This window comes from Molossus molossus, unplaced genomic scaffold (assembly GCF_014108415.1).
Source record: "Molossus molossus isolate mMolMol1 unplaced genomic scaffold, mMolMol1.p scaffold_m16_p_6, whole genome shotgun sequence".
Classification (NCBI taxonomy): Eukaryota; Metazoa; Chordata; class Mammalia; order Chiroptera; family Molossidae; genus Molossus; species Molossus molossus.
In genome coordinates, this window is record NW_023425399.1 from 50,866,155 (window position 1) to 50,893,543 (window position 27,389).

At 39.7% G+C, this 27,389-nt stretch overlaps 1 protein-coding gene across 2 annotated transcripts in view; it reads left to right on the plus strand.

Annotated features, from left to right (window-relative positions):
- Nucleotides 1-27,389, plus strand: part of SYNDIG1 (synapse differentiation inducing 1) — a 394,531-nt gene that overhangs the window by 249,083 nt on the left and 118,059 nt on the right. For both annotated transcript variants that reach the window (XM_036245078.1, XM_036245077.1), the window contains exon 3: nt 2,703-2,840. In XM_036245078.1, coding sequence (XP_036100971.1) covers nt 2,703-2,840 — 138 coding nt within the window. The remainder of the gene's footprint in view (nt 1-2,702; nt 2,841-27,389) is intronic.

Here is a 27,389-nt window from a genome sequence, read left to right on the forward strand (position 1 = left end):
TCTCTGTTTCCTTGCTAATTTTTTTGTGTAGAGGATATATCCAGTGCTGTCAACGGGGTGTTGAAATCCCCTACTATGATTGTATTTCTGTCGATTTCTCCTTGACAGTCCTCCAGAAGTTTTTAAATATATTTTGGTGCTCCTATATTGGGTGTATATATGTTTATCAAGGTTATATTTTCCTGTTAAATAGATTCTTTCAATATTTTGTAGTGGCCTTCTTTGTCTCTATATATAGCCTTCATTTTGAAGTCTATTTTATCAGATATGAGTATTGCTACCCCAGTTTTTTTTTGCTTTTCATTTGCTTGGAAGATTTTTTTTTCCATCCCTTAACTTTCAACCTATGTGAGTCTTTTGTTATCTAGTGGGTCTCTTGTAAACAACATATAGATGAGTCATGCATTTTTATCCAATGAGTTACTCTGTGTCTTTATATCGGAGCATTCAGTCCATTTACATTTAAGGTAATTATTGATATATACTTGTTTATTGCCATTTTTGTTTAGTGTGGTTATATTTTTCCTTCTATTTCTTCTACTAATTACAGTAGTCCTTTTAACATTTCTTGCAGTGCTGGTTTGGTGCTAATGTATTCCCTTAGCCTTTTCTTTGTCTAGGAAGCTCTTTATTTGACCTTCTATTTTGATTGATTGCCTTGCTGGGTAGAGTAGTCTTGGATTCAGGTCCTTGTTTTTCATCACCTTGATTACGTTAATTTGTCGCATTTTAATTACTATGTGTCTTGGTGTGTGCCTGTTTGGGTTCTTCTTCCTTGGGGCTCTCTGTGCTTCTTGAACTTGAATGCCTTCTTCCTTCACCAAATTAGGGAAGTTTCTGTCACTATTTCTTTGAATATATTTTCTAACCATTGCTCATATTCTTCTTTTTGGGGGACTCCTATGACGCAAATATTATTACGTTTTCAGTTGTACCACAGTTCTCTTAAGATGTCTCCCTGTTTTTTAATCATTTTTTCCTTTGGTTTTCTGATTGGTTGATTTTTTCTATCTTGTTTTCTAATTCACTGATCCAGTCCTCAACTTCCTCTACTCCGCTTTTTAGACCTTCCAATGTGCTTTTTATTTCTGATATGTCAGTTTTTCTCTCTTCTTGGTGGTTTTTAATTTCCAGTTGGTTTATTTTTAGCATCTCTATGTCTTTACTCATGCTGTTGAGCTTCCTCAAGATCATGGCTTTAAATTCTAGCCCTGTTAACTTGCCTAACTGCTCCACATTGATCTCATCTTCGGTGGAGGTCTCTTGTTCTTTCATTTGGCTTCTGTTTCTGTGTTTCACCATTTTGGCTATCACAGTGGGCTTTGGAGCTTGCCAAGTTTTCCCTGTGGGTGTTGGTGTTCTGCTGTTTGTGGCTCCCTCTCCTGGGTTTAGATTAGTGAGGGAGGACCCACGTTAAACACCACTGTCAAGTCTTACTTTCCTGGTTAACGTTGCCAGCCCAGGAAAGGTACTGTTATCCTCTATCTTTTTGCCTGGAGGCTAGCAGTCGAGGTTACTTAAGGAGTTTTGGGTTGTCAGTTGATTGAAAAACTCCCTCAGGTGCTTAACATAAGGGGATTTTCACAGGGTGGGTCAGATGCTGGTTGTTAGTGAGCCTCAATTAGCATTTCAATGGCCCACAGGGTGGGGTTGGATCTCCGAGGGAGGGGCTGCTGCCTCTCCCCAGAGCCGTGGGAAGAAGTAAGATGGCCACTGTCCTGTATGGCAGCAACTCAGCAAAAGCTCTGAGTATCCCCCAAATCCCAAGTGTCCCCACACAGTTTCAGTCCAGTCTGCCCCCCTCTGCTGGAGCCCAAGGTGAGTGGCTGTGGCTTTTTTAGCCTCTGTCCCAACTCTGCTCTGTGGAGCTCCTTGGGAGTTTTACCCAAGTGCGCTGTTCCCATGTAAGGCCACTGCTGTCTGTGGTCTCCCAGCCCCCATCTCGTGCCTTCACAATCCTACCAGGATCGAGTCAGTGTCCCTGGTTATGTGGTCCTTGCAAGCTGGTTTCTGTTGCTTTTCCCTGTCGATTTGTCTGTGTTATAGTTGTAATTCCAGTTTGGTTCTGGCAGACGGTCTGTGTATCTTCCATTCTCTCTGTGCAGCTGGGTTGCATTGGATTATGACAGGGCCAGGTACAATGGGTCTTGGAGCCAGAAAGGGTCATCCAGGGGCACCGAATCTGGTATACAGAGTCACATCCGTAGTTCCATGTGTCCAGGGTCATTGGGTGGTGGTGGTGGCTCACAGTGGTGGCAGGTCTGGATGCTGTAGCAGCTCACAGTATCAGTTCTGTGCAGTCAGGTGTGGTGGGTCTTGGCAGCAGTGGAGGGGCCAGACACATCTGTCTGTTGCCTCAGGGTGTTAGGTTTCAGCCACTCCCTGCAGCCTCCTTCCAAGGAGAATCCTGAAGATCCTCCAAAATGGCATGATCTCCAGTCCTAAAAAGAGATAAGCACCTCGCAGAGCACTGCTAGGCATCTACTTGTAACTCTCCTGCCAGGATCACCCAAACCTCCAGCCCTGAGTTCACGCATTGGCACTCACACTTACACACACTTTCTTTTGCATACTATCACCCACTCACACTCTCACCCTCACTTTATTCCTACCTGCTGCCATGCTGGGTCCTCTCTGTCCCTGCCTAATGGTTCCTTTTTTAATCTTATTCTCCTGTTTTATTCCACAATTCTCTCTTGCAGAGCAACTACTCCAGTGATACAGAGAGTGAGGACAACTTTCTCATGATGCCACCACAGGACCACCTGGGCCTCAGCGTCTTTTCCATGCTCTGTTGCTTCTTGCCTTTGGGCATTGCAGCCTTCTATCTGTCCCATGAGGTAAGGCCACACAGACACAACACACCAGGCCAATAAGGAGAGGAGCCTGAGAAGACACTCAACTCATGCCACCAGAGGAGTCTTAATGGTTGTAGAACATGCCATGGAAAATTGGGGTACCACAGGGAGGTCAGGTCCACCTATCCTAGGTGTCATCCTGGGACTGCCCCATGGCCCCCAAGATACAGTGGTCAGTCTTCAGGGAAAAGTCTGAATAATGGAAACTGGTCTTCATGGGGGAAAAGTAGATAAGTTCTGGAGCTTGGCCTTCAAGCCAGCACTTGGGCCCTGCCAGTGGCATTGACCAAGTGCTGAAAAGCACTGTGCTCAGGGGGTTTGTTTTGTTTTGTTGTTGTTCTCATTTTAGGACATTTTTGCATGTATCTTAAGACAGAGCAGGAGGGAGAGAGGGAGGAGGAGAGAGAGAAAAACATTGATGTGAGAGAGACACATCGAATGGCTGCCACCCATACGACCCCAACCAGGGCCGGGGACAAACTGCAACCAAGGTACGTGACCTTAACAGGAACCAAACCCAGGACTGTCTGGTCCGCGGGCCTATGCTCTAACCACTGAAGCAAACCAGCCTTCTTAATGAAAGGCTTATTCATATAAAATAGATTCTAGTTTCACAGAAGCCTATGTGTACTGTTCCCAAATTAATGTTTTTCTAGAAGAAATGGTGTGTATTTGTTGGTGGTCATGCCCTCCTTTAGCCAGTGTGAGGGCTTCCAAAGATATGGTTTCTGGTCCTTATTCACTGCAAAGCAATCTCCTTGTTATGACTTCATGGAACCCAAGTTTTGAAAGATTTCCTCTAGCAAATGGGGAATATTATTTCAAAAATGACCTATATTTCTATTTTTACTAATCAAAGGAAGACATTTATACTTGCCAATTAAATTATGAGGTTTCAGCAACAACATCAATATCATCCCAGCCCAACAGAGAGAAAGGCAGGTTCATGGGTTGGCTGGGGAGAGTTATGGCTCCTTAAACTTTACTCAGAACTGGGGTTTCCTCTCCAGCTTCTAGGTTTCTGGTACTGAGGCTGTAGACAGCTGATTCTGGCAGGTCTTTTGTTTGAAACATTATTTCTCTTGGCTTAAAATCAGATTTCCTGGCCAAGCTCAAGCAGTGGCCTCTCACTGCTTTTTACTGGTTTTGGTATTGATTTGGCCTTTGTTTGACTGATTTGTGGTGGTACTCTAGAAAGCATACACTTCTTAGCAGGGGCACTCCAAAGGCCCTTCAAGGCAGGGGCGAAAGAGCCGAGAAATGAAGTGGGGCCCTGCGCAGCTCTGATCTGTGGTCCTGGTTCTGAAGGGTAATGGATGGGAAAAGTGGTGGTGAGAAACTCCTGCACTGCTAAAGTTGGGTTGAGCAGTTGCTCCATGTCCATCAATGGCCTGGAGGGTCTACTTGAATATCTCTTCTGTGAGTTTGTCCATAATGCCAAAGACCTCCCTTCTTTGGAGACATAAACATGGGATAAAAATCAAGACTCCTGGGTTTGGTAGGGGCCTGGGAAACTGTTGGTGGAGTGAGGCCCAGGTATGCCTAGATTGCAAGGAGAAAACAGAGTTACTGTATATACTGAGGACTGGAACACAGGGTAGAACCTGGAGTATGGCTTATGAACAAGCGTGCTTCATGAGCAGAATGTGCTTGAAGAAGATCCCAGTGGAAGAGAGCTTACTCATTTCTGTATACACTGCACCCCATATCCGGGTAAAGGTGCAGCACATTGACAAGACTAGTTTCACTATGATAGGGAAGGTCAGGAGCCAAGAGAAATAGCTTCTCACACATTGCAAGGAGTTCTAGCTTTTCCCATGAACTGAACATAAGATGTCAACCCTCTCTCCTGTATCCCAGTCCTGCCTCATGGTGAGGTGAAGCTGAGCAGGTAACTCTCAGCCTCCTGGGCCAAGCATACTGAGGAAAACCTCTACCTACCCCCAACCACGAGGACACCATTGACATCAGAGTTTGATTGCCAAATTTTAGAGTAGGATTGCTTTTCTTACCTTGGATTCTATTAGAGCAGTTGTTAACTGTTCTAGGAGATGAAAGTAGACATCATATAAACACATCTGTAATGTACCTAGGGAACGTGAACCCTAGATAAATGGAGAGGGCACATAGAAAGGTTGTCTATTAGGCCAGATAGAGAAGCTGTCCCTTGTGTTGGCTGCTCCACATGTCCCAGAGTGAAGCCCCTATCTCCAGAGCAGGAAAAATTATGCACAGCATCTTTGTCTGAAAGATTGTAATTTTAATAAAAATCAAGGCCACAATTCCAGAGACTAGTATTTAAAGTCTCTTTCTCAGAAAGTAATTTTATTCTTTACATTTTAGAATCTTAGACTTGGGCCTGATGAATCATGACATTGAATACCTTTGAGGATTCTGATTATTTTTTTTAATAGTGAATGTGAAATGCAGTTTCTGTGGAGGCCTCTGGTCACATTTCTCAGAAGTGAAGGAAAGAGTGTAAGGCTTGCTTTCACTATTGAAATAAGAAAAGGGGCCCCGGAGGTCCCATGCTCTCAGTCCTTCTTTTCATTGCGCTATGAGGATGGATTTCCCTTTAATGGGAACAAAGCAGAAAAGAAACCTCTGTATCCAAGTATTTCCACATGGGCACTCCCAGGCTGAGACAACTCTCATGCAGCTCTCTCCATTACAGTCCTAGTTGTGTGGTTCTGGGCTTTATTGCAGACCGAGGAGCAACCATCCCTGGTGCATAGGCTTGAGCACAGCCACGGGGCTGCAGAACATGCTGTTTGTGCCTCTATATAGCCTGATTGCACACACAAAATCTTCAGCAGGCATGTGAGGAGAACATGTAGCTGCCAAAGAGAGAGTGTGCACATACACTATGAGAGTCATTACATTAAATTGATCAGAGCTTTCTTGGACAAGGCCATCTAGGAGTTCTACTCCGGGCACTGGAGAGAGTAGAGTCCAGAGCCTTCCCTGTATGGTCCTTTGCAGTTACCGCCAATGCTTCCTGCTTCCCAAAGGTGCTGAGAGCTGTAGTGGTAACATCAGAATAAAGCATACGGCAAATTGATGAAACCAAGACTCCACAAGTTTCAAAAGCTATTTACAAGGAAATCTTTGACATCAGCTTGTTATTAGCTTTTTAAAATTATTATTGTTTTTATCACTGATCATATTTCACTTAGACGATGTTTGTACTTTGTCAAAATAACCACTCTGTGAGGTCAAGGGAATATTAAAGGCCATTTTAGAAAAATAAACCAAATTCTCAGTGGTTGGAGGACATGGGGAAGTGGGAAAACAAATTAACAAGCTCCCTGGAGTAACAAAACCCAGGATATTTCTTGTTCTGTCCTGTTCCAGCTGGATCCAGGTCAGTATGCAACTTCTTCAAGACTCAGTTTTCTGATCCATAAAATTGTTTCAAAATAACTTATGGTAGCACAGCCAGTGTGGCTCAGTGGTTGAACATGAAACCATGCACCAAGAGGTCACCAGTTTGATTTTTGATCAGGGTACATGCCCAGGTTGTGGGCCCAAAGCCCATTGGAGGCATGCAGGAGGCTGTCAATCAATGTTCTCTCTCATCAATGTTTCTCTCTCTCTCCCTCTCACTTCCTCATTCTCTAAAAATTACTAAAGAAAAAAAATTAAAAGTCAAAAAAATAAAATAACCTGTGGCATGAAGCTGACTATGTCTATTAGGAAAGTGAAGTTAGAGAAGAAGTCCCCACAAGGTACCTGGAAAAGCAACAGGTGCTGAACACACCTTCCTAGAAATCCAAATTATCAGTATACATGTGTCTTTTGTCCAACATATTTTATAATTTGAAAAAGCTTTAGTAGTAGTAATGGTAGTAATAAAAAGTGTTTGTAAAGTGGGTAACATGTGTTGATCTATTTAGCGCTGGTCCCATGTTAAACACTGCACATCAGTTTCTCAAGGTGTCATCCTGACCAACTGTATCAACATCTCTAGCACAGTTAGAGATGCATGTTGTCTGGCCCCACCACAGATCTTCTCAATCAGAGACTCTGGGGGTGGGACCTAGGAATCTTTATTTAAAAGCTCTCCCAGATAAAGGAAGAAATTAAAAAATTTGTGGAAACCAATGAAAATGAACACACAAAAAAAACCCAAAATCTATGAGACCCATCGAAAGCAATCCTGAGAAAGAATTTTATGGCACTATGGGCCTACTTAAAAAAAAAAAAAAAAAAAAAAAAACACAAGAAACAAATTCTAATTGACTATCTAATCTCACAACTTAAAGAACAAGAAACTAAACGACAACAACAACTATAACCCAGAACAAGTAGAAGGAAAGAAGTAGTTAAGGTCAGAGCAGAAATAATCAACATAGAAACTAAAAAAACAATTTAAAAGATCAATGAAACAAAGATTTGGTTCTTTGAAAAGATAAACAAGATTGATAGATGCTTAGCCAGACTCACCAAGAAACAAAAAGAGAGGACCCAAATAATCAAAATCAGAAAGGAAAGAGAAGTAACAGCTGACATCACAGAAATACAAAGGATCTTTAAAAATATTATGAACAATTATAGTCCAACAAATTGAACAATCTAGGCAAAATGGACAAATTTTTAGAGACACACAGTCTTCCAAAACTGAACTGGGAAGAGATAGAAAACTTGAACAGACCAATAACAATTAAGGAAATTGAAGATGTAATCAAGAAACTCCAACAAATAAAAGATCAGGCCCAGATGGCTTCACGGGGAGTTTTACTGAACACTCAAAGATGATATAATACCCATTCTCACAAACTATTCTAAAAAATCCAAGAAGAAGGAAGACTTCCAAATTCGTTTTATGAGGTCAACATAATCCTAATTCCAAAACCAAATAAAGACGCTACAAAGAAAAACGATTGCAGGCCAATATCCCTGATGAACATAGATACCAAAATCCTTAACAAAGTATTAGCAAATCAGATTCAGCAATACATCAAAAAAATTATTCACCATGACCAAGAGAAATTCATCCCAGGGATGCAAGGATGGAACAACATTTGCAAGTGAATAAATGTGATACACCATATAAACAAAATGAAAGATAAAAGCCACATGATGCTGAAAAAGCATTCAACAAAATTCAGCACCCATTTCTGATAAAAAAATGCTTAGCAATGTGGGAATAGAAGGATCATATCTCAACATAAAGGCCATATATGAAAAACCTACAACCAACATCATACTCAGTGGGCAAAAACTAAAATCATTTCCTTTAAGAACAGGAACAAGAAAGGGATGCCCACTTTCACTACACTTATTTAACATAGTACTAGAAGTCTTAGCTGCAGAAATCAAACAAGAAGAAAAAATAAAGGGATTCAAATTGGAAAGGAGGAAGTGAAACTCATTATTTGCAGATGACATGATAATGTACATGGAAAACCATAAAGACTACATCAGAAACCTACTAGAGCTAATAAATAAAATTCACAAAGTAGCAGGATATAAAATTAACATCAAGAAAAAAAAATCCTATTTTCATTGCAAGAAAAAACTAAGATACCTAGAAATAAACTTAACCAAAGAAATGAAGGACATGTTCTCAGAAAACTATAAGACATTAAAAAAAGAAATAAAGGAAGATATAAAAAAGCGGAAACATATACCTTGTTCATGGATGGAAAGAGTCAACATCATTAAAATATCCATCATAGCCATGGCCAGTTTGGCTCAGCAGTTAGAGCGTCCGCCTGCAGTCCGGAGAGACCCAGGTTCGGTTCCCGCTAAGGGCATGTACCTCGGTTGCAGTTTGTCCCCGGCCCTGAACCCAGAAATTAACCCAAGACATTATGCTCACTTAATATTTAACAAAGGTGGTAAGAGCATACAACGAAGTAAAGATAGCCTCTTTAATAAATGACATTTGGAAAATTGGACAGCTACATGAAACAAAATGAAGTTAGTCCACCAAATTACACCATACACAAGAATACGCTCAAAATAGATAAAAGACTTAAATGAGACATATGAATCCATAAAAATTCTAGAAGAAAATGTAGGCAACAAAATTTCAGACATCACTTACAGCAGAATTTTCACTGATACAATGCCTCAGGCAAGAGAAACATAGAAAAAAAATGAACACATGGGACTACATCAAACTATAAAGCTTCTGCACAGCAAAAGAAACAACCATTTAAATGGAAAGGGAGTCCACTATATGAGAGAGTATAATTTCTAACAATACATCAAATAAGGGATTGATTTCCAAAATATACAGAGTACTCATACAACTCAACAAAAGGAAGGCAAAAAATCCAATTAAAAAATGTGCGGAGGACCTAAACAGACACCTCTCTAAACAGGAAATACAAGTGGCCAACAGACATATGAAGAAATGCTCAACATCGCTAATCATCAGAGAGATGCAAATTAAAACAATAGCGAGGTACCACCTCACACCTGTCAAAATGGCCGCCATCAACAACTCATCAAACAAGTGTTGGTGAGGGTGTGGAGAAAAAGGTACTCTAGTACACTGCTGGTGGAAATGCAGACTGGTGCAGCCACTATGGAAAACAATATGGTGTTACCTCAAAAAATTAAAATTGGGCTGCCATTTCACTCAGTGATTTCACTCCTAGGAATATACCCTAAGAAGCCTGAAACACCAATTAGAAAGAATATATGTACTCCCATGTTCATAGCAGAACTATTTACAATAGTTAAGATATGGAAAGAGCCCAAGTGTCCATCAGTAGACCAACAGATAAAAAAGTTGTGGCACATATACACAATGGAGTACTATGCAGCTGTAAGAAAGAAAGATCTTTTATCATTTGAGATGACATGGAGCGATCTGGAAAGTATTATCCTAAGCAAAACAAGCCAAACAGAGAAACACAAGTATCATGTGATCCCACTTATTTGTGGAATATAATGAACATAACTGTCTTGGGAATGGGGTAGTCCCAGATATGTGGAAGTGGGGTACAGACTGACAATCCCCAGAAGAGAGGGTGGTGGGGGAGAGATAAACCACAGAACTTGTATGCATGTATGCACGAACAATGGACATGGACAACAAAGCTGGGGACAGGTTGGGGAGGATGGGGGAGGGAATCAGTGGGGCAAAAAGGAGAAACATCTGTAATAAAAATAAATAAATCATTTAAAAAAAGAAAGAAAAAAAAGAGAGAAATAACCTTCTGTAACAAAAATAACTTATTTAATAACAAATAAATAAATAAGCCATCCCTCTGGCACTGATGCTGCTACAGTTTAAGTAGTCCTGTTGCCCATGCATAATCTCATAATGAGTCTGTGATGTGGCACTGCCATGACATCCCTTTGTGGCCTTATAATCAATTTTCAGTGAGGTTGGATGGTGTCCTAAGGTCAGATAAGGCTGGCGATAGGATGGGGCAGCCATGATGGCCTGGCTCAGAGCCATCTTTGGAAAAAGCAGCTCATTGGACCCAATTGTGATGAAGGAATCAGCAAAGAGGCCAGTGGAGGAGGATGAGTATAGCATTTGCTCACAATATAATTTTATTCCAACAGCATTGATTGTTTTATCCAATTCCCAATTCACACAAGTTTTATAGACTGCTTTATTTTTTTTTACTTTTTATTCATTTTTTAATTTAAATTAATTAAATTATTTTTGTTACAGATGTTTCTCCTTTTCCCCCACTGAATCCCCTCTTCCCATGCCTCCCCACCCTCTCCCCAGCTTTGTTGTCCATGTCCATTGTTCATGGATACAAACATATAAGTTCTGTGGATTATCTTTCCCCTCTACCCCCTCTTATGGGGATATTCAGTCTGTACCCTACTTCCACATCTCTGGAGCTGCCCCATTTCTCAGACTGATACATTCATTATATTCCTCAAATAAGTAAGATCATATAATATTTGTGTTTCTCTGTTTGACTTGTTTTGCTTAGGATGACACTTTCCAGGTCACTCCATGTCATCTCAAAGGATAAAATATCTTTCCTTCTTAATGCTGCATAGTACTCCATTGTGCATATGTACCACAACTTTTTTATAAATGTATCTACTGATGGACATTTGGGCGGTTTCCAGACCTTAGCTATTGTAAATAGTGCTGCTACAAACATGGGAGTACATATATTCTTTCTGATTGGTGTTTCAGACTTCTTAGGGTACATTCCTAGAAGTGGGATCACTGGGTCAAATGAAAGTTCAATTTTAATTTTTTGAGGTAACACCATATTGATTTCCATAGTGGCTACACCAATCTTCATTCCCACCAGCAGTGTACTAGAGTGCCTTTTTCTCAACACCCTCGCCAATACTTGTTTTATGATTTGTTGATGGTGACCATTCTAACAGGTGTGAGGTGATACCTCATTTTTGTTTTAATTTGCATCTCTCTGATGATTAGTGATGTTGAGCATTTCTTCATGTGTCTCTTAGCCATTTGTATCTCCTGTTTGGAGAGGAGTCTATTTAGTTCCTCTGCCCATTTTTAAATCGGGTTCTTTGTTTTCCCTTGTTGAGTTGTATGAGCACTCTCTATATATTGGAATTAACCCCTTACCTAATATATCATTGGCAATTATGCTGTCCCATACACTGGGTAGCCTTTCCATTTTCATGGTTGTATCTTTTGCTGTGCAGAAGCTTTTGAGTTTGATGTAGTCCCATGTGTTCATTTTCTCCTTTGTTTCTATTGCCTTAGGTGATGTGTCAGTTAAAATTCTGCTGCGAATGATGTCTGAAATTGAGTTGCCTGCAGTTTATTCTAGGATTTTTATAGATTTAAGAGTTACATTTAAGTCTTTTACCCATTTTGAGTTTATTCTTGTGAGGGGTGTAAGTCAATGGTCTAGTTTCATTATTTTTGCATGTAGCTGTCCAATTTTCCCAACACCATTTATTAAAGAGGCTGTCTTTACTCCATTGTATGCTTTTGCCGCCTTTGTCAAATATTAATTGAGCATATTTCCTTGGGTCCATTTCTGGGTTCTCTATTCTAGTCCACTGGTCTATACGAGTGTTCCTGTGCCAGTACCAGGCTGTTTTGATTACAGTGGCTTTGTAGTATAACCTGAAATCTGGTAATATGATCCCTCCTACTTTGTTCTTTTTCAATGTTTCTGTGGCTATTCGAGGTCTTTTTTGGTTCCACATGAACTTTTGAAGTATTTGTTCTAGTTCTGTGAAGTACATTGTTGGTATTTTGATGGAAATTGCATTGAATCTATAGATTGCATTGGGTAGTATGGACATTTTAATGATGTTAATTCTTCCAATTCATGAACAAGGTATGTGCTTCCACTTTTTTATATCTTCCTCTATTTCTTTTTTCAATGTCCTGTAGTTTTCTGTGAATAGGTCCTTTATTTCTTTGGTTAAGTTTATTCCTAGGTACCTTAATTTTTTTGTGCCGCAATGCTAAATGGGATTGTTTTCTTAGTTTCTATTTGTGTGAGTTCATCATTGGTGTATAAAAATGCCATCGATTTCTTGATTTTAATTTTGTATCCTGCTACTTTACCAAATTCATTTATTAAGTATAGTAAATTTTTGATGGAGTCTTTGGGGTTTTCTACTTATAGTATCATGTCATCTGCAAATAACGACAGTTTCATTCCTCCTTTCCAATTTGGATCCATTTATTTTTTTCTTCCTATCTGATTGCTGTGGCTAAGACTTCCAGTACTATGTTAAATAAGAGTGGCAAAAGTGAGCATCCCTGTCTTGTTCCTGTTCTTAAGGGAAATATTTTCAGTTTCTGCCCATTGAGTATGATGTTTGCTGTAGGTCTTTCATATATGGCTTTTATTATGTCTAGATATGATTTCTCTATTCCCACACTGCTGAGCATTTTTATCAGAAATGGATGCTGGATTTTGTTGAAGGATTTTTCAGCATCTATTGATATCATCCTGTGGTTTTTGTTCGTCATTGTGTTTATATGGTGTATCACATTTATTGATTTGTGAATATTGTACCAGCCTTGCATCCCTGGGATGAATGCCACTTGGTCATGGTGAATAATTTTTTTCATGTGTTGCTGGATCCGATTTGCTAGTATTTTGTACAGGATTTTGGTGTCTATGTTAATCATGGATATTTGCCTGTAGTTTTCTTTCTTCATAATGTCTTTTTCTAGTTTAGGAATTAGAATTATGCTGGCCTCATAAAACGAGTTTGGAAGTCTTCCTACTTCTTGAATTTTTTGAAATAGTTTGAGGAGCCCTGGCCGGTTTGGCTCAGCGGTTAGAGCGACGACCTGCGGTCCTGAGAGACCCAGGTTCGGTTCCCGCTAAGGGCACGTACCTCGGTTGCAGTTTGTCCCCGGCTCTGGTCAGTCGTGCGGGCGGCAGCCACTCAATGTGTTCCTTTCACATCGATGTTTCTCTCTCTCTCTCTGTGTTCCTCTCTCTCCTTCAAACTCTACCGGAACAAAAAAATGGGAAAATGTCCTCACGTGAGGATAAAAAAAAAAAAAAGGAAATAGTTTGAGGAGAATGGGTGTTAGTTCTTTTATGAATGTTTGGTAAAGCACCCCCGTGAAGCCATCTGGGCCTGGATTTTTGTTTGCTAGGAGAGTCTTGATTACCTCTTCAATTTCCTTAGTTGTTTTTGGTCTGTTCTAGTTTTCTATCTCTTCCCGGTACAATTTTGAGAGACTATGTGTTTCTAGAAATTTGTCCATTTCTCTTAGATTGTAGAATTTGTTGCCATATAATTTTTCATAATAGTTGTTAACAATTTTCTGCATTTTTGTGGTATTAGTTGTTACTTCTCCTCTTTCATTTATGATTTTGTGTATTTGGGTTCTCTTTCTTTGTTTCTTGGTGAGTCTAGCTTAGGGTCCATCGGTCTTGTTTATCTTTTTGAAAAACCAGCTCTTTGTTTCATTGATCCTTTGAATTGTTTTTTTTTTTTTTTGGTCTCTATGTCATTTATTTCTGCTCTGATCTTTACTATTTCCTTCCTTCTACTTGCTCTAGGGTTTTCTCTTTGTTTACTTTCTAGTTCTTCAAGTTGTGATGTTAGGTAGTCTATTAGAGATTTTTCTTGCTTTTCCAGAAGCCTATAGTGCTATAAACTACCCTCTCAGAACTGCTTTTGCTGTATCCCATAGGTTTTGTGTTGTGGTGTGCTTATTTTTATTGGTTCCAGGAAGTTTTTAATTTCTTCCTTGATCTCCTCATTGACCCATTCATTGTTTAATAACATGCTATTTAGCTTCCGTGTGTTCAAATGTCTTTGCATATTCTTGTTGCAATTGATTTTTAGTTTCATGCCATTGTGATCTGAGACAATGCTTCATATGATTTCAGTCTTCTTGAGCTTGTAGAGACTTAGTTTGTGTCCTAACATGTGGTCGATCTTTGAGAATGTCCCATATGCACTTGAGAAGAATGTGAATATAATTCTCTGTAGATATCTATTAAATCTATTTGGTCTAGTGCTTCATTTAGAGTCTCTGTTTCCTTTGTAATTTTTACTCTAGAGGATCTATCCAGTGATATCAGCAGGTTGTTGAAGACCCTGCAATGATTGTATTGCTATCGATTTCTCCTTTGAAATCTTCCAGGATATTTTAAATATATTTTCGTGCTCCTATATTAGATGCATATATGTTTATCAAGGTTATATCATCCTGTTGGATAGATCCTTTCAATATTATGCAGTGGCCTTCTTTGTCTCTAGTTATGGTCTTCATTTTGAAATCTATTTTATCAGATATGAGAATTGCTACCCCAGCTTTTTTTTCCTTTCCGTTTGCTTGGAAGATTTTTTTCCATCCCTTCACTTTTGACCTATGTGAGTCTTTTGTTGTAAGGTGGGTTTCTTGTAAACAACATAAATGAGTCATCCAAGTAGCTTTCTTATCCAATCAGCTACTCTGTGTCTTTTTATGGGAGCATTCAATCCATTCACATTAAAGTGATTATTGATATGTACTTATTTATTGCCATTTTGTCTAGTGTGGTTCTTTTTTTCTTCCTATTTCCCCTGCTAATTACAGCAGTCTTTTTAACATTTCTTGCAGTGCTGGTTTGGTGCTAATATATTCCCTTCGCCTTTTTTTGTCTCTTTATTTGACCTTCTATTTTTAATGGTAGCCTTGCTGAGTAGAGTAGTCTTGGATTCAGATCCTTGTTTTTCATGACCTTGATTACCTCATGCCATTTTCTTCTGGTTTGTAGTGTTTCTGTTGAGAAGTTAGCTGAGAGCCTTATGGGGTTTTCTTTGTAGGTAACCTGTTGCTTATCTCTTGCTGCTTTTAGGATTCTCTCTTTGTCTTTAAATTTTGACATTTTGATTACTATGTGTCTTGGTGTGGGCCTGTTTGAGTTCTTCTTACTTCGGGCTCTCTGTGCTTCTTGAACTTGTGCCTTCTTCCTTCACCAAAGTAGGGAAGTTTTCTGTCTCTATTTCTCCAAATATATTCTTTAACCCTCGCTTAGTTTCTTCTTCTTCAGGTATTCTTATGATGCGCATGTTATTACATTTCCAGTTGTCCCATAATTTTCTTAAGCTGTCTTTCTGTTTTTTATGTTTTTTTTTTTCCTTTTGGTTTTCTGATTGGTTGCTTTTTTTTTACCCTATCTTCTAATTCACTGATCTGGTCCTCAGCTTCCTCTAGTCTATTTAGACCTTCCAATGTGTTCTTTATTTCTGCTATGTCATTCTTCATTTCTTCTTGGTGGTTTTTAATTTTCATCTGGTTGGTTTTCAACATTTTTATGTCTTTACTCATGGTGCTCATGTCCTTACACAATCTGTTGAGCTTCCTCAAGATCATGACTCTGAATTCTAGTTCTCTTAACTTGCTTAACTGCACCTCATTTATGTCCTCTTAGGTAGAGGTGTCTTGTTCTTTCATTTGGCTTTTGTTTCTGTGTTTCATCAATTTGGCTATCACATTGGGCTTTGGAGCCTGACAAACTTTCCCTATGGGTGTTGGTGTTCTGCTGTTTGTGGCTCCCTCTCCTGGGTTTGGATGAGTCAGGGAGGACCCACATTCAACACCACTGTCAAGTCTTACTTTCCTGGTTAAAGTTGCTAGCGGAGGGAATGGTACAGTTATCCTCTAGTTTTTTCCCTGGAGGCTATCAGTAGTGATTACTTGAAGAGTCTTGACTTCTGAGTTGAATGAAAAACTCCCTCAGGTGCTCAGCATAAGATTTCCCAAGGTTGGGGCAGATGCTGGTTGTTAATGGGCCTCAATTAGCATTTTATTGGCCACCGGGTGGGGATGAATCTCTGAGGGAGGCGCCCCACCGCTCCCCAGAGCCATGGGGAGGAGTAAGATGAACACAGTCCTGTGTGACTGCAACTCAGCAAAAGCTCTGAGTGCCCTCCAAATCCCGAGTGACTCCACACTGTTTTAGTCCAGTCTGTCCTCCCTCTGCTGGAGCACAAGGTAAGTGGCTGCTGCTATTTTAGCCTCTGTCCCGGCTCTGTGCTGGGGAGCCGCTTGGGAGTTTCACCTGTGGGCACTGCTCCCAGCCAAGGCCACTCCTCTCAGCTAAGGCCACCACTCCCAGCCAGGGCCACCGCTCCCAGCCAGGGCCACCACTCGCAGCCAAGGCCGCCGCTCACAGCCAGGGCCGTTGCTCCCAGCTAACGCTGCCACTCACAGCCAAGGCCACTGCTCACAGCCAGGGCCGCTGCTCACAGCTAAGATTGCTGCCGATCCTGGGCTCCCAGGCCCCCTCTCACGTCTTCGTAAGCCTTCTAAGATTGAGTCAGTGTCCCTGGTTATATGGTTCTTCAAGCTGCTTTTCTGTTGCCTTTTCCTGACAATTTGTCTTTATTTTTGTTGTAATTCCAGTTTGGTCCTGGGAGATGGTCTGTTTAGATTCCATTCACTCTGCCGCCATTTTGGAATCCTTTCCATTACAGATGACTCTGTTCCAGCTCCTCACATGTTTATTGTCAGAGCCCCACACTGGAGGATTTCAGGGGAAGAGTTAAGTTGTTGGTTTATTATAAGAAGATTTGAACCAGGAACAGCCAAACGTGTAGGTCGAGGTGTGAGAGCTTCCAGGCCCTCTTCCAAGCACTCTATAGACTGTTTTATAAAGAGAAAATTGCTGGGTGCAATTTTGGTAGGTATATCTAGGAACTGATGCTTCTGAATGATATTGAGGATAGAAATGAATCTATAATTTGCTGAGCGACTTCTGTGAGTTAATTAATATATACACAAAGATGAACCTTTCCAAAAAATCTAAAAGGTGGGAAATTATTATCCCCATTTTATGGATGAAAAACTGGTTTCAAAGGATTAAATACTTTATAGAAATCAGAGAAGTAACGACTATGGGTGCATGATGCAGATATAGATATTTTCCTCCTTAAAATCAAATTTTCCACAATAAAACTTTTACATTTTTATCTGTTTAAAAACAAAAATAGAGGCACAGTACTGGCTTCTAAATCCAGTCCTCCACTCTGCTTAGAGGGTGGTGGAGTGAGGAAGAGATGCCCATTCTAAATAGGGTTGTGAAACTCACACCCAGTGGCTCACTCACTCCCACATGGCAGATGCCAGCTTAAGACTAAAGCTAGGGAACCTCTCCCAGTGAGGTTTTGGTCTGTAACTGGGCATGGGGAAGGCCTGAGGGTTACATGTCCTGCATCTACTGCAAATATTTTCTGCATTTGAGCATTTCATTTCATAAAATGTTTCTTTCCTTTGCTAACTGCAACATTATAACAATAATTTAATGAGAAAAGGGTATTAAGAATCAGATTAGGAATTTTATCAATAGCACCGACAAAGGGAATTGAAAAAATTAGGGGTGAAAGCAATCTCTTTGTGGCACTAAAACCTAGAAGAAAAACCGTCAATCCTGTCCAGTAACTATGTCCTTGAAATACATTCATTCATCCAACATTTACTTAACACCGACTATGCATCAGAGCCCGTGCTGAGTGCAGAAATATAGCAGTAAATCAAACAGAACTCTCCCTTCACAGAGTTGACATTCTAGTGCTGAAAGGCAAGAAACAAATAAAAGTAAATTATAGAGTGACTAATTAATAGGGGACATACATTTTTTAAAAGGGTGGTCATAGAATGGCTTTTGTAGTGGATAGACAATTCATAATAAAACTACAAGCTGAGACATGAGGATCTCTTGAGCAGGATATTTTCAGACAGAGAAACAGCCAGTACAAAGGCCCTGAGGTAGGAGCATGCCTGATGTGTTTGAGCATGACTTGGAGGCTTTCATGGCTAAAGCAGGTGCCCTTTGGGTATGGAAATAGGAGGAGAGGCAAGAGAAGAAACAAAACTGGGGTGTATGGGGGCAGTCTCCACAAGGCCTTTTATGCTGTAACAATGACTTGTGCTTTTTCTTTAGGGAGAGAAGCCATTGGGGTGTATGAGCAGGGAACAGACACCTTCTGAACCCTATCAGAAGAGCATGTGGAGGGCAAGGGTAGAAACAGGGACACAATGCTTGAGGCTGGTGTAATTGTCCAGAAGAAGCAGTGGAGGTCTGGGCTGCAGTCACTGCTGGAAACTAATTGAAAAGTGCGAGACAAGGCTGAACTGGAAGGACAGTGAACAGATTTGTTATGGGTATAAAAGGAGGAGAGAATGGAAGAACCCACCGGAAAATTGTTAAGTAGGATCTTTTGTAACTTAAAAAAAAAAAAAAAATTATGAGTGTTTCCCTTAATCTCTACATCTATCTAAAGTTTAATGGGGTAAATTGCAGTGACTCATTTGAAAATGTTAAACCAACCTTGCATTCATAGAGTAAATCCTCAGTGATTACACTTTTTTAAAACTCATCTTTATTGTTGAATGTATTAGATATGGCCCCTGTTTTACCCCATTGACCCCGTCCTCCCCATTCCTGCCTCACTCCTGCCTTTCCCACACTATTGTGTGTGTCCATTGATTATGCATATTTGCATATAAGTTCTTTGGTGTATCTCTTTCCAGCCCCTGCCCCCCTTCCCTTTGAGGTTTGTCAGTCTAACAACTAATTTATACTTAATTCCTTCACCTTTTTAACCCATCCTGCCAACCACCCTATCATCTGGCAACCAACAAAATTTCTCTGAATCTGAGTCTGTTTCTGTTTTGCTTGTTCATTTTGTTTATAGATTCAATTGTTGATAGATATGTATTTATTGTCATTTTATTAATATTTTTTATCTTCTCCTTCAAGAAGACCCTTCAATATTTTATATAGTACTGGTTTGGTGGTGATGAACTCCTTTAGCATTTTCTTGTCTGGGAAACTCTTTATATGTCTATTGATTCTAAATGATAGCTTTGCAAGATAGAGTACTATTGGTTGTAAATCTTTTTTTTTCATCACTTTGAATATTTCTGGCCACTCACATCTGGCCTACAAAGTTTCCTTTGATAAATTTTCTGACAGTATTATGGGAGCTCCCTTGTAGGTAACTAACTGCTTTTCTTTTGCTGCTTTTAAGATTCTCTTTGTCTTCAACTTTTGCATTTTGATTATAATGTGTCTTGTTCTGGGGCTTTTTGGGTTCATCTTATTTGGGTCTCTCTGTGCTTCCTGGACTTGTATGTCTGTTTCCTTCACCAAGTTAGGGAAATTTTCTGTCATTAGTTTTTCAAATAGGTTTTTAATTTCTTTCTCTCTTTTTTTTTCTCCTTCTGCCAACCCCATGATGTGAATGTTGGTATGCTTGAAGTCCCAGAGGCTCCTTACACTATTCTCATTTTTTTTTTTTTTTTTTTTTTTGGTGTTCTGATTGGGTGTTTTTGCTTTTTTATATTTCAAATTGATGGTTTGCTTCCTGGCATCACCTACTTTACTATTGATTCCCTATAAATTATTCTTTTTTTTAGTTAGTGCAAATTCATTTCTGACTGTGCACCTTTCAATTTTCACTCATCTTTTTTTATGCTCTTGAGGTCCTCAATAAGTTCCTTGAGTATCTTTATAACCAGTGTTATAAATCCTGTATCTTTAAATTCCTTATCTTCATTCAATTTAGTTATTTTCCTGGAATTTTATCCTATTCTTTTATTTGTAACATGTTTCTTTGTCTCCTCATTTTGGCTGCCTCCTTGTGTTTATATCTATGTATTAGGTAGAGTTGCTGTGTCTTCTGGGCTTTGTAGGGTGGCCTATTGTAGTAGGTGTCCTGTAGGTTCCAGTGGCACAGACTCCCTGATCACCCCAGTTGGGCATTGAAAGTACACCCCTAGTGTGGACTGTTTTACCTTATGTTGTAATCATCTTGATTGCTGTTGCCACATAAATGTGAGGAATTTACTCAGGTTAATTAGCTAGAAGGACTGGCTGTGCCCACTGACCATTGATCTCTGCCTACCTTGGAGGATCAGCTGTGCAGGGGCCCACCACACAGAGCCAAACTTACTTCAACATGGCTCTGTTATCCACTGAGTCCACTTTTTGAGTGTGTCATTTGTGGAGGTGGTTGAGTGGTGGTGCTTCAACATGGTATGAAGCTGCTGCCTGGGTGTGCTGGCTCTTGGGAAAGGTCAGCCCCTGCCTGTGTTCTACCCAGAGCCACTAGGTATAAGCTATGAAGCAATCTGCATGTGACTGCTTCTTGTGCTGGGCTTGGAGGTGGCCAGGCAAAATAAATCTGTGAACCAAGGCTTGCTGCTTTTAGTACCAGGCCTAAGGCCACTTAGCAAGAGGTATGGGTTTTTCTGAGGCCAGATGTTGTTGGTTGAGAGCATTACGGATGATGTCTGCATTATTTTTTCCCCAATTGCCCACATCAAACCCTGCGCCAGGCCTTCACCACAATATTGTCTGTGTCAATGGACAACACATATATGAATAAAAGTTCTTTGGTTAATCTCTTTCTGCAACATTCCCCCATTCCCTCCTAGATTCATCAGTCTGTTCCATGCCTCTGGATCTATTTTATTCATCAGTTGATTTTGTTCATTAGATTCCACATATAAGTGATCATGTGATATTTATATTTCTCTGACTGGGTTATTTTTCTTAGCATAATACTCCCCAGGTCCCTCCATGCTGTCTTAATGGGTAAGAGATCCTTTCTTTTTATAGCTGCATAGTATTCTATTGTATAAATGTAGCAAAACTTTCTTATTCATTCATTTGCTAATGGGCACTTGCCCTGGTTTTAGATCTTAGCTATTGTAAATAGCACTTCTGTGAACATAAGTGTGCATATGTTCTTTCTGATTGGTGTTTCAGGCATCTTATGATATATTCCTAGAAGTAGGATCATGGTAGTTTCACTTTAATTTGGGGGAGAAACTCCACATTGTTCTCCATAGTGGCTGTAGTCCCACCAGCAGTATACTAGGATTTAATAGGATTCTTTTTTCTCCACAGCCTCACCAGCACTTGTTGTTTAATTGATGATAGCAATTCTGGCATGTGCAGGGTAGTACCTCAGGTTGTTTTAATTTTTGTCTATCTGATGATTAATGACATCGAACATTTTTTCATATGTCTCCTGGACATTTCTATGAGTTGTTGGAGAAATATCTATTCAGGTCCTCCACCCATTTCTAATTGTATTATCTTCCTTTTTTTGAGTTATATGAGTACTTTATTTATTTTTATATGTTTTTATTGATATCTTTTAAGAAGAGAGAGATAGAAACCTTGATGTAAGAGAGAAACATCAATTGGCTGCCTCCTGCACACCCCTCACTGGGGATCAACCTGCAACCTGGACATGTGCCCTGATCGGAAATCAAACCAGGACTGCTCAGTCCATGGGAAAATTCTCAATCCACTGAGCTACATGAGCAAGGGCTGTATGAGTACTTTATATATTTTGGAAATTAACCCATTATTAGATGTATCATTGGCAATTATGATCTCCCATAGAGTGGGTTCCCGTTTCATTTTTATTCTGGTTTCTTCTGCTGTACAGAAGTTTATAGTTTGATATAGTTCAATTTGTTTATTTTTTCCTTTGTTTCTCTTCCCCTATATGATGTATTGGTAAAAATTCTGCTACATGATATGCCTGAAATTTTTCTACCTACGTTTTCTTCTAGAATTTTTGTGATTTTTTGACATACATTTAAGCATTTTATCTATTTTGAGTTTATTCTTGTGCATGGTGTAAACTGTGATTTAGTTTCTTTAACCTGTTCAATTTAAAAAAACAAACAAAAACATTCTATTTATTTATCTATTTTTATAATCTTTATCGGAGGAAATTTTTTCATTAATTATTTTAGACAGAGTGGAAGGGGAAGAGAGAGAGAGAGATCTATAAGATCTATTGGTTGCCTCACACACAACCTTGCTTGGCTGGGACTGGGGATAGAACCTGACCTTGAATGGAATGTATGTACCCTTGATTGGAATTGAACCTGTGACCCTTTGGTACACAGGCCAATGCCCTAACCACTGAGCAAAACCTGCCAGGGTTCAACAACATTTATTAAAAAGACTGTTTTTACTCCATTGTATGCTCCTGCCTTCTTTGTCAAATATTAATTGAGTGTAATGCCTTGGGTCAATTTCTGGTTTCTCTGTTCTATTCCACAGATATATATGCCGGCTATTTTGCTAGCACCAGGCTTTTTTCATTACAATGGATTTGTATTGTGATACCTCCAACTCAGTTATTCTTTTTCAAGATTGCTGTGGCTATTTGGGACCTTTTTTTTGGTTTCATATAAATTTTTGGAGCATTTGTTCTTGATCTTTGAAATATGCCACTGGCACAAGAACAGGTATATAGACCAGTGGAACAGAACAGAGAACCCAGAAATGGACCCAAGGAAATATGCCCAATTAATATTTGACAAAGGTGGCAAGAGCACACAGTGGAGTAAGGACAGCCTCTTTAATAAATGGTGTTGGGGAAATTGGACAGCTACATGCAGAAAAATGAAACTAGACTATCAACTTACACCCTACATGAGAATAAACTCAAAATGGAAAAAAGACTTAAATGTAACTCATGAATCCATAAAAATCCTAGAAGAGACTGTAGGTAACACAATTTCAGACATCATACGAAGCAGAATTTTTACTGACACCTCACCTAAGGCAATAGAAACAAAGGAGAAAATGAACACATGGGACTACATCAAACTCAAAAGCTTCGGCACAGCAAAAGATGCAATCATCATCTCGCCCTGGCCAGTTTGGCTCAGCGGTTAGAGCGTTGGCCTGCGGTCTGGAGAGACCCGGGTTCAGTTCCCGCTAAGGGCACGTACTTCGGTTGCAGTTTGTCCCCGGCCCTGGTTGGTTGTGAGGGTGGCAGCCACTCGATGTGTCCCTTCACGTTGATGTTTCTGTCTGTCTCTCCCTTCCTCTCTCTCCCTCCCACTCTATCTGTACAAAAAATGGAAAAATATCCTCGGGTGAGAATAATAATAAAAAAAAAGATGCAATCATCAAAATGGAAAGGCTACCCACTGTATGGGAGAGCATAATTGCCAATGATATATCAGATAAGGGGTTAATTTCTAATACATATAGAGTGCTCATACAACTCCACAAAAGGAAGACAAAGAATCCAATTAAAAATGGGCACAGGAAATAAATAGACACCTTTCCAAACAGGACATACAAATGGCTAAGAAACATATGAAGAAATACTCATCATCACTAATCATCAGAGAGATGCAAATTAAAACAACAATGAGGTATCATCTCACACCTGTCAGAATGGCCGCCATCAACAAATCATCAAACAACAAGTGTTGGCGAGGGTGTGGAGAAAAGGGGACTCTAGTGCACTGCTGGTGGGAATGCAGACTGGTGCAGCCACTATGGAAAACAATATGGTGTTACCTCAAAAAATTAAAAATTGAACTTCCATTTGACCCAGTATTCCCACTTCTAGGAATATACCCTAAGAAGCCTGAAACACCAATCAGAAAGAATATATGTACTCCCATGTTTGTAGCAGCACTATTTACAATTGCTAAGATCTGGAAACAGCCCAAGTGTCCATTAGTAGACGAATGGATCAAAAAGCAGTGGTACATATACACAATGTAGTACTATGCAGCTGTAAAAAAGAAAGATCTCTTATCCTTTGAGACTACATGGAGGGACCTGGAAAGTATCATTCTAAGTGAAACAAGCCAAACAGCGAAAGACAAGTTTCATATGATCTCACTTATTTGTGGAATATAATGAACATAACAGTCTGAGGAATGGGGTAGTCCCAGAGAGGCGGAAGTGGGGTACAGACTGACAATCCCCTAAAGGGGGTGGGGGTGGGGGAGAGATAAACCACAGAACGTATATGCATGTATGCATGAACAGTGGACATGGACAACAAACTGGGGAAAGGGCAGGGAGGGAGGGGCAGGGGGGAATCAGTTGGGGAAAAAGGAGAAACATCTGTAACAAAAATTGATTAATAAAAAAAAAAAGAAATATGCCACTGGTATTTTAATAGGGATTGCATTGATCTATATATTGCTTTGGGGAATATGGATATATTAAAGATGTCAGTTCTTCCAATCCATGAACATGATATATTCTTCCCCTTTTTTGTACCTTCCTCTATCAATTAAAAGCAGGCTTGATTAAATAGAGAATAAAATAAGTGAATTAGCCCTGGCCAGTTTGGCTCAGCGGTTAGAGCGTCGGCCTGCGGTCCGGAGAGACCTGGGTTTGGTTCCCGCTAAGGGCACGTACTTCGGTTGCAGTTTGTCCCCGGCCCTGGCTGGTCGTGTGGGTGGCAGCCACTCGATGTGTCCCTTCACATCGATGTTTCTCTCTCTCTCTCCCTCCCACTCTATCTGTACAAAAAATGGAAAAATATCCTCGAGTGAGGGTAAAAATAAATAAATAAATAAATAAATAAATAAATAAATAAGTGAATTAGAAGACAAAGTAGAAGAAAGAATACTCAATCACAGTAGAAAAAAAATACTTAAAAAGTATGAGGATAGTTTAAGCATATTTTGTTACAATATGAAAAGGAACAACATCTACATCATAGGAATACCAGAGGGAAAAGAAAGTGAGCAAGAAATAAAGAATATGTTTGAAAAAATAATGACAAAATCTTTCCCATATTGGTGAAGAAAAAAAGCCACACAAGTTCAGGAAGCACCAATGGTAACAATCAAGATGTACCCATAGAGATTCACTCCAAGACATATCATAATTAAAATGGCAAACATTAAAAACAAAGAGAGAATCTATTTTTTTATTTTTTATTTTTTTATTTTTTGTTTGGTTTTGTTTTAATGAATTTTTATTTATTTTTTTTGTTACAGATATTTTAACTTTTTATCCCATTGGCACCCCCCACCCCACCCCACCTCCGCCCCGTCCCCGGCTTAGTTGTCCATGTCTATTGGTCATGCATACATGCATAGAAGTTCTGTGGTTTATCTCTTCCCACCCCCCACGCCCCCATCCTCTCCTCTGAGGGATGTCAGTCTGTGCCCTATTTCCATGTTTCTGGGTCTACTGTATTCCTCATTATGTTCCATATATAAGTGAGATCATGTGGTATTTGTCTTTTTCTGCTTGGCTTCTTTCACTTAGGATAATACTTTCCAGGTCCCTCCATGTCGTCTCAAAGGATAAGAGATCTTTCTTTCTTACAGCTGCATAGTACTCCATTGTGTATATGTAGCACAGCTTTTTTATCCATTTGTCTACTGGTGGACACTTGGGCTGCTTCCAGATATTAGCTATTGTAAATAGTGCTGCTATGAACATGGGGGTACATATATTCTTCCTGATTGGTGTTTCAGGCTTCTTAGGGTATATTCCCAGCTGTGGGATCACTGGGTCAAATGGGAGTTCAATTTTTAATTTTTTGAGGTAGCACCATATTGTTTTCCATAGTGGCTGCACCAGTCTGCATTCCCACCAGCAGTGCACTAGAGTCCCCTTTTCTCCACACCCTCGCCAACACTTGTTGTTTGATGATTTGTTGATAGCAGCCATTCTGACAGGTGTGAGGTGATACCTCATTGTTGTTTTAATTTGCATCCAAAGAGAGAATCTTAAAGGCAGCTAAAGAGAGATAGCCAGTGACCTACAAGGGAGTTCCCATAAGGCTGTCAGCTGGTTTATCAGTGGAGAGACTATAGGCTGGAAGGTAATGGCATATGGTATTTAATGTAATCAAAAACAAGGATCTAAAACCAAGATTACTCTACAGAATAGAGAACCCAGAAATGGACCCAAGACAATATGCTCAATTAATATTTGACAAAGAGGGCAAGAGCATACAGTGGAGTAAAAACAGCCTCTTTAATAAATGGTGTTGGGGAAATTGGACACCTACATGCATAAAAAATGAAACTAGACCATCAATTTACACCATACACAAGAATAAACTTAAAATGGATAAAAGACTTAACTGTGACTCATGAATCCATAAAAATCCTAGAAGAAACTGTAGGCAACAAAATTTCAGACATCATATGCAGCAGAATTTTCACTGATACATCACCTAAGGCAACAGAAACAAAGGAGAACATGAACACATGGGACTACATCAAACTCAAAAGCTCCTGCACAGCAAAAGAAACAATCATCAAAATGGAAAGGCAACCCACTCTGTGAGAGAGCATAATTGCCAACAATACATCAGATAAGGGGTTAATTTCCAAAATATATAGTGTAGTCATACAAATCAACAAAAGGAAGACAAAGAACTCAATTAAAGAATGGGCAGAGGAACTAAATAGACACCTCACCAAACAGGACATACAAATGGCTAAGAGACATATGAAGAAATCTTCAACATCACTAAACATCAGAGAGATGCAAATTAAAAGAACAATATCACCTCACACCTGTCAGAATGGCCGCCATCAACAATTCATCAAACAAGTGTTGGCACGGGTGTGGAGAAAAAGGGACTCTAGTGCACTGCTGATGGGAATGCAGACTGGTGCAGCCACTATGGAAAACAATATGGTGTTACTTCAAAAAATTTAACTTCCATTTGACCCAGTGATCCGACTCTTAGGAATATACTCTGAGAAGTCTGTAACTCCAATCAGAAAGAATATATGTACCCCCATGTTCATAGCAGCATTATTTACAATAGCTAAGATCTGGAAACAGCTCAAATGTCCACAGTAGACAAATGGATAAAAAAGCTGTGGTACATGTACACAATGGAATACTATGCAGCTGTAAGAAAGAAAGATCTCTTATCTTTTGAGATGATATGATGGACCTGGACAGTATTGTCCTAAGCAAAACAAGGCAAGCAGAGAAAGACAAATATCACATGATCTCACTTATTTGTGGAATATAATGAACATAACAGTCTGAGAAACGGTGTAGTCCCAGAGACGCGGGAGTGGTGTACAGACTGACAATCCCCAGAAGAGGGGGTAAGGGGTACAGATAAACCACAGAATTTATATGCATGTATGCATGAACAATGGACATGGATAACAAAGCTAGGGACAGGGCGGGGACGGTGTGGGACGAGCTATCAGTGGGGGGTAAAGAAGAAACATCTGTAACAAAAATAAATTAATTACATACTTAAAATTAAATAAATAAATAAATAAATAAAACAAAGATTACTTTATACAGCAAGGCTATTATTCATAATTGAAGATGAAATAAAGAGTTTTCCAGCCCCCCC